This window comes from Anopheles cruzii, chromosome 3, assembly GCF_943734635.1.
Source record: "Anopheles cruzii chromosome 3, idAnoCruzAS_RS32_06, whole genome shotgun sequence".
NCBI classification, from domain to species: Eukaryota; Metazoa; Arthropoda; class Insecta; order Diptera; family Culicidae; genus Anopheles; species Anopheles cruzii.
The window spans coordinates 40,071,211-40,087,596 of NC_069145.1; the positions used below are offsets into that span (position 1 = coordinate 40,071,211).

The 16,386-nt window shown below is 50.2% G+C and overlaps 1 protein-coding gene across 1 annotated transcript; it reads left to right on the forward strand.

The window, feature by feature from the left end:
• Positions 1 to 13,027: 13,027 nt before the first annotated feature.
• LOC128270392 (uncharacterized) lies at positions 13,028 to 15,166 on the forward strand (the record flags this gene model as incomplete). The annotated part of the gene is made up of 1 exon (XM_053007790.1): positions 13,028 to 15,166. A coding segment is annotated over one exon (1,983 nt), but the record flags the coding sequence as incomplete, so codon positions are not given.
• Positions 15,167 to 16,386: the final 1,220 nt, after the last annotated feature.

The following is a 16,386-nucleotide window of genomic DNA, read 5'->3' on the forward strand; positions in this document are numbered from 1 at the left end:
AATAATAAAGTGTATTTCAAACCATAAAAATGTGTTTTTCTTATCGAGGCTCCGAATTTAATTAACAACCCAGTATAAATTAGGTTTATAACATTAGTTACATTTATTATATTTTTTAAAATTTGTATCAGAATAAATAGTTGTGGTATGTTTGTCTCAGTCGATTTGAACGCTTTGATCTTGACATAGGATATGGAACATAAACGCATACGTGACTAATTTTCTTATGTCGTTTTATGATAACTTTTCATTGTCCCTCAACTCAAGCCATGTTGAAATAAACTTGAAAGAGACTTCCATAGTTTAGTAGCGAGTACAACAAAAAGCCGGACATGTAAACGAAAACAGGTGACACAAATTTTGCTACCTTTTCAGTAAATTAACTACCATGATCACTATTTGTTAACCAAACAAAGCAGTTTTTTGTGGTATTTTCCAGTTTATAAACCCTGCAGCTTTAGTACCTGAAATTGAAAAAAAACCGGCGGATTACTGCGATGGTATCGATTAAAGCTGCAGAACGCGCGTTCACGCGCTCAGACGTAACTCACAAGATCTCGCGAATGCGAGAGCGCAACCCTAGCGCTCTCCAAGAAACCGCGATGATCGCGTCGGAACCGCTGGAAAAGCCGCCCGCGATCGACTCGATCGCGGTCGGGTTGAAACAGTTGCTCGCTGGCCTCAGTCGGTCGCCCTCGTGCTCTGGAGCGTGGTGCATGCCGCGCACACGTTACGCGTTTTATAGTGCGCTTGTTAGCGTCCCCAAAAGGCGGTGGCCTTTAATTAGATCGTTGGTGAAACCGTGGCTGCCACCTACGAACGATGCAGCATCCAATTAATCGCCTTTCGGTCGAGTAACTTTCGCGACCGATTTTCCCGTACCATGTTGGCAGCTCATTTCGTCGCAAAAAGGTGTTCCAAGTGTGTGTCCAAATCTCTAGTGGTCTCTAGTGTATCAGCTGTCAAAGTTCGAGTGTGCCCGTTTTACGCTTAAAGCCACGTTCGCTGTGGTCGGTGGTTTATGTGGCGCGAATTCCCGTTCTGTTTTGCTGTTTCGTGTGGATGGTAATGATCCGTGAAGAATCGTCACGAGGGGAGCCACGCTAGATGCTCCCACAGTGCCCATCTCTGGTGGTGGAGCTGCCAAGTCAGCCAATCGGATGGGCCATAAAGTTGCCCAATCTGTTACGGAAAAGAGTTACGGTGCGAGGAGTGTAGCGCAGCATCGTCAAGGCGCGAAGCGGTGTGTGACTGTGTTTACTGGCGTAAATTAGAATGTGCAGTGAGCACTTGTGGCCCCTCGGATAGCACAAGTGTTTCTTTCATGGCCTGAAGAGCACACAAGCACGCGCGAGACATACCCGGGGCCGGGCCAGGTTGAGGATTTATTTGAACAGCCTGCGCAAGACGGCCAGTCAGCCAGTCAGCCAGCGAGGAAACCATCTGTCTGTACACCACGACGGGGTAGGTAGCAGCACGGACAATCGATTGATAATGGCCGGGACCGGTTGTTGTGAAATAATGAGCCACGAAGCATAACACGCTGCCCCGGGGGCGATATGAACAAAAATAAACACGCAATCGCGGTCTACGCGGATTATTTCGGAGTGACCGCAGAGCGAGTGATGCGTGCGTGGTTTTGGTGGGTCCTTTTGCATCGCAAAACAACGCCAGATTATTAATACAAACATCCCGATTGCCGGCCGGTGCTGAAAAAGTGTCGATGAAACGGTCGAAAAACGGGCGTCAGATGCGCGGCGCGTCTTCGTCGCGTAGTCGCTGATAAACTGATTTTTCGCAGTAAACATTCCGGTTTTCTGCAACATGTCGGCCTCGGTGGCGGGTGCACTCAAAGCGAACCGTGTTCGCCGATTAGTACACTCTTGAGGGACCGCAAAACCAGCCAGATCGGATCGGTGTTGTCGGGGATCAGTAATCTCCCCCACCGAAAACCCCAATTATTGACGATGACGAGGAGTAGCAACGGTTCAATTACGTTCAAACTGGCCCGGGCTATAAGTTTAGTAAACACACAGTTGTTGCGGTATGATACGCGCATGATGTTTGTAAACTTGGCGTGCACCACTTGGACTTTCAAAGGATTGGCGCGTCTGGCAGCTCCTTATGTGGCGCAAAGCTTGCGGTGCACGGTCCTAATCATAAACAGTAAGCACCTTCGCTTGGGTCACATTTTACGTTCCTTTCTGGGGGGTTTTTAGGGAGTACAAGTAATTACACTAAAACTGATCAAAAGTGATTAATTGGACGCCATTAGGCTAGGTGGCTTTATCGTGTGAATAATTGATTGTGCACCGCGCGCACCGTAAGCCGTTCGCGAGATCCTTGCCGCGAGGCGGTCTGTGCAGTTAATGATCTTGCTTTGGAGTATGTGATGTAAAACAGTCAAGACCGGGGGCCGGTCGCGGACTCGATCGCTTCAGCAACCAGCAACCTTTAGCATCGCGCACATGGCAATAATAATGATTCGTTGTTTTCGTTTTCTTCTAGATGTAAAGATAATTAAAATCACGTGCTGCGTTCAGACCGCTCGGGGCCTCGGCTTATCAAAGATGCTCTTTCCCGGCCGTAACCTTTCTTGGTGGTGGCCGCTGCCCGGCTGGCTGGTTGGTCCTCCTTCCAGCCCTTCCGGGCGACCTTTGCGCGGTTCGGTGGTGTGGTTTTCGGGAACGCGAAGGATTGTCCTGGTTTTTGCCACCGTTTTCAGTGCTTCGCGCTCAGATATGGGTGAGAGCCTCGGACTACCTCGGTGGGCCTCGGTACTGCTACTCGGTGGTGCCGCCTCCCGCACCCACCCATCGATTGCGGCCCGTTGAGCGCGTTAATCATATTCGAGTCACCGAGGGCTCCGTAAAAGGACATACGCACGATCGGGCCCCGTCGCGCCCGGGCGGTGCGCGCGCGACACACGCGAACGCCTCGAACGCCTGATCAATGTCACCGGTTTTGGAACCCCCCGCCACGCCTCCGTCGAGCTCCTAACGGCGGCGGCGGCGGCCCGTCCTCCTTCGGCGGACTCGTATCCGATTTCGTATCGGCACACTCGCGACGGTTTTGTGGTTGTCCCGGCGCGGTGTTGTTGACGTGGTGGTGTTCGCCAGCCCACTGCACTGCCTCTCCGATCGGCACGGCACGGCCCGGTGGTGGTGGTGGTGGTGGTAAGGTGACAGCCCCGTTCAGCTAGACTTGAATTACTTCGATCGTGCTTGGGGCCACCGTTCTCTGAAGTATCTCCGATCGACCGTACGATCGATTGCGAATTTATGTGGGAATCGATCAGCGTATCCAGCACCACCACCTGTCAGTGTGTATGTGTGTGTGTGTGCAGACGGGCCGTACCCCGGCCGGAACGTCTGGGGATCCTTGAGTCTTCGCCACCCAGCCTTACGCAGGCCTCCGGGCGAAAGGCAGCGCTACAAACGTCACTGCCGCGGACTCACACACACACAGTGTGTGATTTACGGTGCAGTTGTGGTGTCAAACGAAACCCAAACAAAAAGAAAAACCTGTTAATTTACTGCAGGAGGTTAAAATCATCAACTAGTTAGCGGGCAGCAGTTTCCGCGCACGTATTTCGAGCGATTTTGCAACTTAATAACCGATGGCCTTGCGCAAATCAACCCGGGACCAGAGATGGACCGGAAGATGCTGCACGCCCAGGTTCTCGAGCTCCGAAGTGGGACCAAAGTTCGGGGACTCGGCCCGTTTTTGCCGACTCGGCGGGACCTTGACGACTGACGGTTGATGGATCGCGGATCGAACGTTTGGACTTCGATTTGTCGGCGATCGGAGAGAACAACCCAGTTTCGGACCCAGTCCCAGCAGAGAGCGAAGCAGTCCAACGCTAGGACGGGCACCTCGGCGGACACTCGGCGGCCTGGCGACGACGCGAACGGATTGGGTGTCTTGTCGTGAGCTTCCTGTCTCGCGGCGCAAGGTGTGGCGAACGATTAGCAAGACATTTAAAACCGCCCCGGAGGAGTCGTGTTGGTGTCACGCTGTGCGTGTGTGTGTGTTTTGTTGTGGGGCTCATTAATGCATCCATTGAACGGAAAAGGTAGAGGTGGCCCAAGTTCACACGTGACCCCACGTACGACGCGTGCGAGCGCGACACTCTGACGTCCGCGCTGTCAGAGCCAAAGTGAGGCGCACGGGCGCGCTCCCATTAGGTGGTCTCGCACGGGTCTGCGCGGCCGATCTTGGCGCACACTCTCTAGAAGGGCAGCATGTTTTGGGGGGCGCGAGAGTGTCCCCTTCGCCACCACCTGACCGCAAACCTCCGACCCGGCAGAGCACTTTGCTGGCGGCGCAGGTGTCGCGAAATAAATCGCCAATTGATATGTAAATCGAGGTACCACATTGCTGCGGCTTTCGGGTGTCACAATGTCGCACGCCACCACCACTGCCGTGTCCCGTGACGTTCGGCGGCCGGCAATGCCGGTAATGCGCTGTTTGCATACGGGTCCAGCTAATTGAGTGTCAGCGACGCGATGGGCCACCCCTGACGTTGGAAGCTCCGGTCGGTGGCGGGCGTTTTGGGAGCCATTTAATGGCCGGCGGCGGCTGCTGCTGGGTTGTGTGCTTCTCGCGAAATGTTTGAGCGATCTGAGAAGCTGAAATGTGCCAGAGCGGAGATTACTTGAACGATTGAGTTTTGAAATCTTTCGGTTTCGGGTTCTGGTTTGGACGAAGAACTGTCGAAGGGAATAGATAATATATTGACTATTTAAGAATTGCCCCCCACAACACGAATGAGAGAAACGTGTACGTAAAGTTGTGCAGCTGAAAAGGCTTGCATTTTGATAATATAAGCTAGTCTGAAAAGTAATCCATTATATCTTCGGTAGATGCCTTTAGTGATCGAAATCTCGTGAAGTATCGATCGTACAGTTTTAAGTTTAGGCTCGTTTTAAAGCTGATACTTTACACTAAAAAAATGCGCTTCATAATTTTTTGTTTGTTCCATTCGTTTGTGAGTTACAGGGTTTTAGCAATGTAGGTCAACGAAGAGAAAATTCGGTATATTTTACAGTTTTTGTCCGATAAAGGCGAACATTCAAGCTAGGCCGCTGAAATTGTGCATGGTGTTTATGGTCCCGATACTTTAAAAGCTAGTATCGTGTAATTTTGGTTTCGTTGACACGTGTCGGTTATTTTTTATGTTAAAAATGCATCTCACACAGGCAGACCTGTCATCGAAAATGTCGATAAAACCACAGAAATATATAATAAAGGTGATGAACATTTTAATAACCAGAGCGTCGACAAGGAGCTAAAGATTAACCATCAAAAAGTTTCAAGTCATTTGCACAAAGTTGGATTCACAAAGAAGCTCGATGTTTGGGCGCCACACCAATTAACACCGAAAAACATGATGGATCGAGAATTGCAATCTGCGAAGTTTTGGCCAAGCGGAACGAAATCGACACATTCCTTAAACTGGGGATGATAAATGGGATACATGGGAATGGGTGGTCTAAGCGTGCTGAAGCAGCTCAACCGGTGGTCAAACCAGCACTCACGCCCAGGAAGGTGCAGGAATTGACTTGAAAGGAATCGTTTATTATGAGTAGCTTTCGTGTGGCTGAATACTAAATTCAGATCTCTACTGTAACTAACTGCACCGTTCGAAGCAGGCAATTGAACAGAACGGACCAGAATCGGCCAACGGAAGAGGTTTTGTGTTCGATCAGGATAACGAAATGTTACGCACGTCTTTAACGACTCGCCAGAAAGTTCGGGAGCTTGGTTGGGAAGTTTTAATACATCCACCGTATAGTCCGGAGCTTGCACCAAGCGATTGTCTTCTTCTTCGGAAACAACCGTTGAGCGGTCTTTATCCTGCACCAGAGACAATGTTAATCTCTGGATGCTTTCTGTAACAGTTCGTTTTTACGGGCGGGGTTGTTGGTCCCACGCCAACCCCCCTGTCATGCCGGTATCGGGAATCGAAACCATGGCCGGCTGCGTGACAACCGATCCAGGGATTCGAACCCAGGCCAGCATTATCTCTGTTGCAATCCACGACCACTCGGCGGTTGTTATTACCGGATAAGAAGGATGAATCACTTTTATCACGGCAGATGGTCAAAGAAGAAGAAAGACAACGGATGGGTCTTTTTTTCTAGGAAAATAAGAACCTCTAGTACTCGGGTAGCGTTCATCTGCCCGGTTGCGATGCTTCGCAGAGCACTGCATGTGGTGTGTGCAACGGATTGATGTGAGTGATAGCAGCCAATCTAGAGAGGACATCATAGCTGGCACCTTCGAGACGACCATTTGCGGCATCAATTTAACTGCACCGCGCACTCGTCGCCGTCTAGCAAAACGGACGTACCAGAGTCAGAGTCAGTTGATCAGCGCAGCGCCCCACCGAGGCCCGCAGATACTATCACACACGGTTCTCGGACGTGGTTTAACGAATAAATTCCAATTAGGCGTAAAGATCGTGCGCAATAGATAAATTGCCGGCTTTGCTGAGCCGCGGGCAGCGATGTCACCGATCGTCGCCGGCGACAGTCGTCGACCAGAGTCTGCGGGTGCAGGGTCGAATTTCATACACTGCGTCCTCGTATCGTATCGAAGAAGCAGAGTCAAGCGAAACGGCGATCTACTTAAGAAGCCGGCAGCGGGATCGTTTGTCGTGCCGTCTATATCTTCATCGCAAACAAGTGCGTAAGCCGTGTCCACGGTCGTTGTGTCTTGGGCTTCCTGCTCTGCTTCTGTCGGCCCGGTTCGTGGATCGGTTCGAAAATGGTACCGAAAAGCTTAACGTTTCGATTTGTCCTGTCCCTGCGCTGCCACGGGCGGTTGTTGGTCAACTGATATTGACTTGAACCGAAAGGGGCAAGTGCCGCGGTGGGGTGAGGATATGTAATCGGTACCACCGTCCCGAACGGTGCACATGCACTTGGCAGCGATGCAAATGCGTGTTCTCCGTGATCCAGCGGACTGCAGACGGTTGCAGCAGCACACATGACCGGTGCTCGCCGATACCATGTTCGCGTCGTGCTTCCACAATGTCGGACACCACACCGCAGCCCCACCGGAACATGGTCACCCTGCCAGGCCCCGAGGGTGAACCGATCGGCATTGACCTATTTGCATGCTGGACCGAAACGGGGAAACGCATTGTTCGGCGGATTTGCCCGCTCTCGACATGCATCGTCGGTCGCTGTGCGGCGGTGCCTTTGGTGTCTGGAGCAATGCATCCTGAGAGATGATACCATTCTTCGACTGCCCCGTCCGTCCGTCCGGTCGGCTTTTTTGATGTCGGACGGACGGAGCATGGTCGTTGCGTGTTTGCAAAGCGTTAAGGGAAAAAGCAACTCGATAAAACAATGTTTAAGCTGTTTCCGAACAGTTACAATGGGTGACGAAGGTGTTGTCCATGATGATCGACCAGGAGGCAGAGTTGGATGTGGCACATAGTTGTACTGTAACAGCGGTTTTTTTACGGCCAAGGGTAGTTGTAAAATGTTACGAGGAAAGCACCGTGTAGCAAGCTTCACAAATGACTGCCTATGAAGCCTATTGTTCTATCGGTCATCCTGTGGTTAATGAACGTTGATAGTTGAGAAGTGTTACTTAGTACCGAATGACGGATTTTACGGTGTCTGTCAGAGACTGAAACGTGACATATTCTGCAGATAAGTTTGTGCTGTGCAGTTTATGAGTATGCCTTTTCTTACAAACTTGCGTCTGTTTCGTTTTTGCACATTTATGAAGCGCAATTTCACGCAAATCGTGTGATCTTGGGAGATCTTCACTACAATTTCGCTGATATTGTCATGAGAAATGGAATCGCAGCGATTCGAATCCGAAGATCGTGACCTGGACGTCACCGATGGTCGAATTATTTGAATGTTTTTTTATATGCAACTTTTTTTATATTTACAACTTTTCTTCGGGGTCCTTGGGACACATTTTGCACATTTCGACTCTAATAAATTCTTTAACAATAGATATACCACCATTTTCAACAGGGTGAGCCGTATATGATACACTTTTTTATTTGGTTATTAAAAACAAACGGTTTAATATTTTTCGATGTTTGAATTTTTATTTGAAAGGTGCATCCAAGACATTTTTTTAATGAAAAACTATTTTGATCAAATGTTCTTCACAGCTGGGTTAATAGTAGCCCATTAAATCGACCTATTTTTAAGTACAATTTCGATTGTCTCTGACCCTATCTCGGCAATAGCAATTCGAATCGAATGTGTATAGAGGTGGTCATTGATTGCTGGTTTGTTCGCGTAACTATTACGTAACTAATAACATAACCACCGAGGTGGAAATGAGCTACAATGGAATGAGATTTTCAAATATCGCACCGCTTGAGTTGAAGACCTACCAATTTCCAATTTTCTGCAATCAAAATTGTATTTTATACATAAATATCTTGAATGAACCTTTCAAATGAAAGTTCAAGAATCGTAAAATATTAAGCCGATGGTTTTTTATAGCCAAATAAAAAACAAGTATCATATATGGCTCACCCTTGTACCAGACCGGTCAAAATAATCGGTTAATGTCATTGTTACAGTTTTATTTTATGGAGAGATCCTGCCAGAAATGTACGACGTATTGATTTGAATAAACATTTTCACACCAAAAATCGTTGCTGCAGAAGTTGTACAACATCACTTGCGGTGACGTCTGACCCTTAAGACAACTGAGCAATGTAATGTGCAACTTTGTGTTGCACTTTGCTTCCCATTCCTATGCCTGACAAGTACTACCAACCATGGCGCGGAGATGTGTTTCTGAACTCTTGAGCTACTACGAACACACATGATAAGTCTTTCCACATGCTCTTTCCCGTGTGTTGAGATGTCACGTTTGCTCCTGTGACTGAAGTAACAGGTTTGTCACATTAAGCGTTTGGCAAATATTGTCCATGTACATAACCTGGCTGGCAAACAAAAATAGTATGTTTGCTACTTCGAGTTAGTATCCGCCGTGTTTCGTTTATGATCGCTCCCGAATCCCGAAGGTCCGCGCCGCGCTGTTTGCACCGATCGTAAACTGTTGTTTGCCTTCCGTGAAGTGGACGTTTTCGGTGCAACGCGGTTTGGGCCGCGAATATGGCATTGCGACGTCGTTTGCAAGACTAATTCCCACCAAAAATGGTTCTGCAGCAAGCAAAAAAAACCCAGGACGGCATGCGAACCGACCCAAGTGTTGTTGGGGAGCCAAGAGAGAAAAAACAACCTCAGCCAATGTTCGTACTTCGCTCGAATTGCCTCGGGAGGCCGATCTCCATTTGGAGCGCCGAATGGTGGCCGAATGGTTCGGTTGCGATTGGCCAATAAAATTGAATTTAAATGCCAATATGCTTTCCATTTGGCCTACGGCAGGTGAATGTTTGTGCGCACCCCGGTGGCCCCGGGTGGGGGGTGCGTGCTCGTTACGCAGCCGGGGGCCCAGGATCCGTGGGGAGCGGTCGTTTATTTTCAATTTCATTAGCCAGCAACGCAACGCAACGCGGCGGCCCATGCGTCGATTGGCGCGTTCCATCGATTGGTCGTAAATATTGTGACGGCGGCGCGAAAATGGGATCTCCAAGGTGCGCTTTCTTTCGCGCTGTCGGTTTCTGCGTCGCTGCCGATCGCTGCCGCGTCTTAAATCATATAAACAATGGTGATTTATGGATGGGTATTCGATGGGCCGCGAAGCTATTATACCGCTTTGCCGTAAACAAAGGTGAGATCGGAGATTTATGGTAGAAGCCAAGTGATGCGGACGGACGACAATGTTTTATCGTAATTTAGCCAAGTTAGTCAAACGGCTTTTTCCCATCTCATCAAGAGATAGGCCCAGGTTGTTCTTTTAAGGTGTGCGATAGATTCTCTTTGAACTTTCGGTCTGGTGTTAAAAATCTTCGGACTACATTCGGCTACATCTGACGGAGTAATCGAAAAGCGTAATAAGTCTGGTCTGGTAGAGAAACATTTGGCAAACAAATCAAATCGGAATGCCTGGTGGGACTTCTGAATCCCAGGGTCCGGTCAATGCTATAGATGCTGATTGCTTCGATTCCGAGTCTGAGTTGCTAAACAATTCTATCAATAGAGTTAGCCATGTGGAACCCCCTCAAGCTTCCCCCCGGAGCCTGTTGTAACGTAATTCGTCAACCTTTTTTACGTATGTTTTTTGCCACGTACCTCGTGTATTCGGTCTGCGCAAAACATTGACCTACATTGTAGGTGCACATGATCGCAGTATTTTGCAGCAGCCCCGCAGCGTGTTTGAGCCTGCGGTGGCTGCGAATGTGTTGTTTGCTGGTGATTTTTCTTTTTTATTCGCTCACCCATCCGGTCTAAGCCGCGATCGCGCAGCCAGCGGATGCGTACGCCTTGCGATATACGCACCACTGCCCACACATGCCGCTGCCACGCATCGCTGCGCTTGGCGATTGACGCCAAACGCTGCTGGAACTCACTCTCTGAGTGGACAACAAAACACGCCAGAGAGAGAGAGAGAGATGAAGAGAGAGAGAGGGAGAGATTCGGAGGAATGTGAGGTAAGATCGCGAGCGATCGGAGGCTGGTACGCGGAGTATCCATCAAAACGGATGTTCATTAGGCGCAAGAATGAATCGCAACGTGGCGCAACTTGAAACGGATTAGAAAACAAATCTCGGCCACAGAAGTCGATGTCTACTGTAGCACCCGGGGGTCTAAAACCGTTCGTTGCCTCGTGTTTCACCCCACCGATGGTGGGAGGCTGAATAGGACCTCCACCTTCTCATCACAACTCATTTGCTGCCGTGCATTCAACTCTTGGGGCTTTGTTCCGTTAGATTTCGACTGTTAAAGAAACAGTGAAGAAGATGAACGGCACAACGCATAGTGGGTGAAAAACGTGCACCGTGAACTACGATTGGTTCCAACGGCACGCGAAGTTGAACGAATGACGTTCTTGCGGATTGCTCGACCGGTAAGCAGGAAACGACACGTCACGAATTTTGAAAATAAATTAACGCATTTTACACTGCACAATGCTTCAAATTTAAATGATGGTCTGATGGTAGATTTATGGGTAACATTTCTAAAAGAAAAAAATATGTGAGGTTAATTAAAACTACTTTCATCCACGGATTTGCTTCAAAATTTATGCTCTGGCAAGAGGGTAATAAAACGACGGACAAAAAGATCAAATTTTACTTAAAAGTCATCAAAGCTCGCAAAGAACGTGTTCTTCTTGTTCTTCTTTTTGTTCTTCTTGGCGAGACTTGACATGACTCTCGTTCCATCTACAAAATTGTCTCCAACATTGTCTCACCCATCGGGTGATTTTGAGATGTTACGAAACGGGAAACAATGAGTTGGGAAAATGGGCTCTAAAAATGGGCATACATTTTTTTTAACAATCCCATAAAGTACCGTTCTTTGTAGTGCGAAACGGTTCCATTAACGAAACGCCGCGGTTCCATTAACGAAACGTGCGACAGAAATCATCATGTCAACTTTTGTGCCATTTTATTCTGCATTTTCCTGAAAATTACAAAGAAAATCAGTGATAACGGCACTGAAGAAGTCACTTCCCAACTCATCAAGGAGAATCCAGAATTCAAAGAAGGATCAAGTACATGAGAGATTGTTGTTGTTGATGAGCTGAGCTGTTAGTGTGCTTGTCCCATCATGCTGACGCGCTCCAATTCATATTGCTTAGGGTATAAGGAGAGAGATAAAGGGTGGTTAATTTATGATCTGTATTTTTATTTGATTTAAAAAAAACCGGTTGAGTATTTGTCGATGGTTGAACATTTATTTAAAAGGTTCATTCATAACATTTATGTATAAAATACAATTTTGGTTGCCAAAAATTGGGAAGTATGAAAAACTTATTTCCAAAGTGGTAGGTCTTCAACTCAAATGGTACGATACTTGAAAAGCTCATTTCATTTAAGCTCGTTTTCACCTCGGTGGGGGATTTAGGGGTTAAGAAAACGCAAGAGAAGCCAATGCACCCAAAACGAGTGAGCGGATTTTGGTCTGGCGGCATTATCGGTCGCTGTTTGAATGAATGAAGAAGGAGCCGCCAGAACCGTCGAAGGCATAAGCTACCGAGAAATGTTGGTTGATGGTTGGTTGGCGAAACTGAAGCTTAGAAATTAGCCGATAATTGGTTTCAACAGGATGGCATCATCTGCCATAGAGAGCCAGCCACGATCGGTTATTTGCGTCGCTTCTTCGGACAGCAAATAATCAGCATAAATGGTGCTGTGAATTGGCCTCCGAGTAGTTGTGATTTGACACCATTGGACTATTATCTTTGGGCTGCGGTGAAAGATAAATGTTATGCGAACAAACCAGCAACCAGTGAAGACCGCAAGACCGAAATTCAGGACCAGATACAACTTAAAATATACTCAAAAATAGGTCGTCCGAATCGGCTACTGCCAAGCCACTCGTGGTGGACATTTGACCAAAATTGTTGTTCCATAAAAAATGTCTTGAATGAGCCTTTCAAATAAATGTTCAACCATCGAAAAATATTAAGCCCTTTTTTCAATAACCAAATGAAAAAAAAACAGATTATAAATGAACGACCCTTTATTAAGACTCCTTACGCGTGGCGCAATAGCAAATAAAAGAAAAAAACCATGCCGTAACTAACTGCTTTGTTATCTTGTGTTTCTTTCCTGGACCTCTGTAGGTGCCGTGGCGATTCCCCGAACTGCGATCGGTTGACGTACTTGCCGGGGTGGAGTGTTGCGACTCATCGATGATTGACAGTGAAACAGCTTAATGTGCAGTGCAGTGTCGTGCCCGATACACTCCGGCTTCGCCACTAGCAGATAGCGACTAAAGTTCATCCCCTGGGGCCTTAGGTGAAGGTTTTTTTAGTGACCAGCGCCCGGCGGTTTCGGACCGGGCACCCCCCGGAGGATGAATCCCGGTATGGGCCGGGCAGCGATAAGCGGAGTGTGAAGCTGCTGTAGCTCCGGGCGATGGCCCACAGGGGCCCACGTTCACCAGCACCAACCCCAGCACCACCACCACCACCACCACCATCGTCATCGTCAGTTGCATCGCTAGCAGAGACACCGAGTGCATCTCCGTCGTGGTCGTCGGCAGGTGCCTCATCGTCCGCAAGTCACAGCGGCCTCGCAAGGCCAAATCAGTCGTCGGTTTCGAGACGGGTCGGCGGTGGTGTGGTTTGTGGCTTGATAGGAAAGTTTGAGTGCACCCAGCCCTCCGACTCCGGCGCTGACGTCAAAGTGACAGTGAACGGTGGCCACCGCGGTGATAGCGCCCGTCTTATCGCCGGAACGAGCCCGGCGGTCCCGGGTATCGGAGGCGACGTGCTGTGCCGGGGCTGTGCCGATAAGACGTCCGCCATGGGTGGTAGTGCGCGCAGTAGTGTGGAGGGCAGTAGTGCGGGGGGTGCGGGTCATGCGGGTGGTGTCGTGACGGTGAGCAAAGAACGGGACGAGCTGGCAAACGTTGGCCGCGGGCCTGGCCAGCGTCAGCGCAAGACTGTGGTCTACAGTCGCCTCTGTTTGGATGGCGCAATGCTTGAGGCACTCTGCCCATCGGAAGGAGAGGAGGGGGCGGCGGCGACGACGGTGACGGACCACCACCCAGGGCCGCCACCGGAAGTGATTCGATTTCCGTGCGTCGAGCGACTGATCGCACTGTACGCGAGTATCATCCGCGAGAAGGAGGCTGAAATGCAAAGATTTATGAGCAGTATTGTGAGGGACGGCGATAAACGTCGATTAGATAAGGGCGTGTCGTCTTTGTCGTCGTTGGGTACGGTGCGAAGCGAGAAGCAAGTTGGAGACATACGCACGGCAACGGCGCAACCTGCCTCGCCAGTGACGCTCGGAACGCCGCCTTACACGGAGCGACCGCTGGAAAGCCACAGAGAACCGAGTGTGACGCTGCCTACCAACGAGGTGGTACGAGGTGCGGGTGCACGCAGTAAAGAGAGTCCCAGTCCTGCATCGGATGAAGGTTGGCGCAGCACGCAGCCAAGTCCGTACGGTTCGAGCGACGAAGAAGAGCGTCCCCGGCACGGGTCCAACGCTGAAGGCGGTAACGAGGAGGAGGAAGAGCACCCAGAGAATATGAAGCACCGCGACAAGGTGACCCGGTCGGCCAGCTCCGACTCGGCGCTCGGTCTGGACGAGGAACTCAGCCCGCAGGAACAGCAGCAGATGATGGCGACCGTCGGGAAGGTGCGCCGCCTGACGCTGGGCGTATCGGATATTCCGCTCCGCGCGGCACTGCTCCCCGTGCCCGAGCCGAGCCTGCTGCCGACGACCACCGACCACAGTCTGGCAGCGCAGACCGGCGGCACCGCGGACCACTGCCCGTGTCCGACCGTCGTGCGCAGCAAGATGATCCTGGAAGCTCAGCTCATCGAGCTTCCGGTTCTGCCCGTGGACAGCGGACCCAGCACGGAGCAACTCGGCTGCCCATCCAGCTCGGCGTCACGCCGGGAGTCCGCCCAAAGCTACATCAGTGATACGGGGGAGGGGGTGCGCTATGTCCGCACGCCGTCGGTCGTCGTGTCCGACTACTCGGACGACACGATCTGCGGCATCACGCTCGAGGAGATCGAGTACTTCCGGCGCCACCGGCTACGCCGCCGGTCGGCCGACTGCGAGTCGGACCTGAGCGCGGCGTCGTCCTGCAGCAACCTCAACTACTGCGGCTCGTCCATCAGTGCGCTCGAGGGCTGCGAGTACCAGAGCGGTCTGCGGACGCCCGAGCGCAAGGTGTCCGACTGTTCCACCTGCTCCACCGTCAGCTGTGATGAGGACGAAGGTTACTCCGTCGTCCGTGCCAAACTCGCCAACCTCTGCCCACCGATGACGGCGGCGGGGGTCGTCGTTTCCGGAAGTGGCACCTCGGTGCCTTCGGTCTCGGCAGCGCAGGAAGCCCCGGCACGTGAGCCGGACGTGAGCCGGATCTGCAGCAAACAGTCCAAGGTTAGTCCTGCACCCGAGTCCTCCGTGCAGAGGCCCGCCTAACTGCCGCCACTCTAGTCCATAAGTGTTCGCGACGTGTCGCGTCTGTATCGCCGCTATAGTGCGCTAGATCTCTAGACCTCAACACGTTAGTCTAGGTTTGTAGGCTCGTAGATACGTCATTCCTATTTAATCCCGTTTTAATAAAACTGAAAGCGAAAGCGTTGAAACTATACGTCCTGCGACTTCTCAGGATTCGGACGCTGCGGTGAGGTCAACAACCTCCGAACCGGAGAAAAAGGCGAGGTGGGTTCGAGGGAAGAACTGACCGCACCGGTTCCAGTGCTCTTTTCCACATCGGGCCTCAGCGCTGCGCTTCGTTCGGTCGCGGTTCGTCAAGCGCTACCTAATCAGCAGATCGTCCACCGTCCGCCGATTGACGTCAGAGCGCGGAACGCAAACAGGCAGGGTAGGCAGGGCAGAGCAGGGCAGGGCACGGTCCGCGTATCAGGTCCGCGGGCCCCCAGGCCGCCGATTGGTGCCGCGACCATTGGCTGGCGGTGTGCGGTCGGCAATATTTGTGCCAATTAAACGCTTCATTTGGGGAAGTAAGTTTCCCTGTTACAGCGGAGCGGTCCACGGCCGGGTGGGGGCCACGCTAAGTAGGTGATGAGCGCGGTGGCGGTGATTTTATTTTCACAGGCGTCTTCTAAACATCGTTAGCCGCTCCATTCTCAATCACGTCGTCTCGGTGATGAACCGCATTGACACCGATCGCAGCTCTACGGACCTGGGCGGGCCTATAACTCGCCCCGCGCCTGCCGCCTATTTGACTGGGCTGGATTATGACGGGCCTCACATGCTCTACCCTTCTTGACTTCTCAATCTAAGCAAACGGTTATTTATAAAACTGAAGCAAACAGCTTATAAATATTTTATATTTTAATTAAAAGTTCTCGATTGTCCGACTGCTTGTTGATAGAAGCAAAAGTCTTTCGTATAAATAATAACCGAAAGGTTTCCGTCGGTTTGCCAGTTGTTGAGATTTGATTGTGATTTTGCAACTTAACACATGGGGTGAAAAGTCCCGAGCCCAAGAAGGAAAACGCGTTGTTTATGTTCAAAATTGGCTTTATTCACCAACGTCAAGTTCGATTGAAGTAGTTTTGCAATTGTTTTGATTGACTTTTGATACGGTGAGTTGTATTGATAAAACAGATAACAGATTGTATCTTTGCCATATGCGGTCGTTTTTTTGCAATTTCGGCCTTCAAATGCTCCAATAATGCTGTATGATATTCATTGTTGATGGTATTTGGTTCTCAAGATAGTCGATGAATATTCCCTTACGAGTTTTGCCTGTTGCTTTCCACTCAGATGACGTTGACGTTTTGATTCCGGGGTGAAGTTAGGGATCCACATTTCATCCATTGTTACAT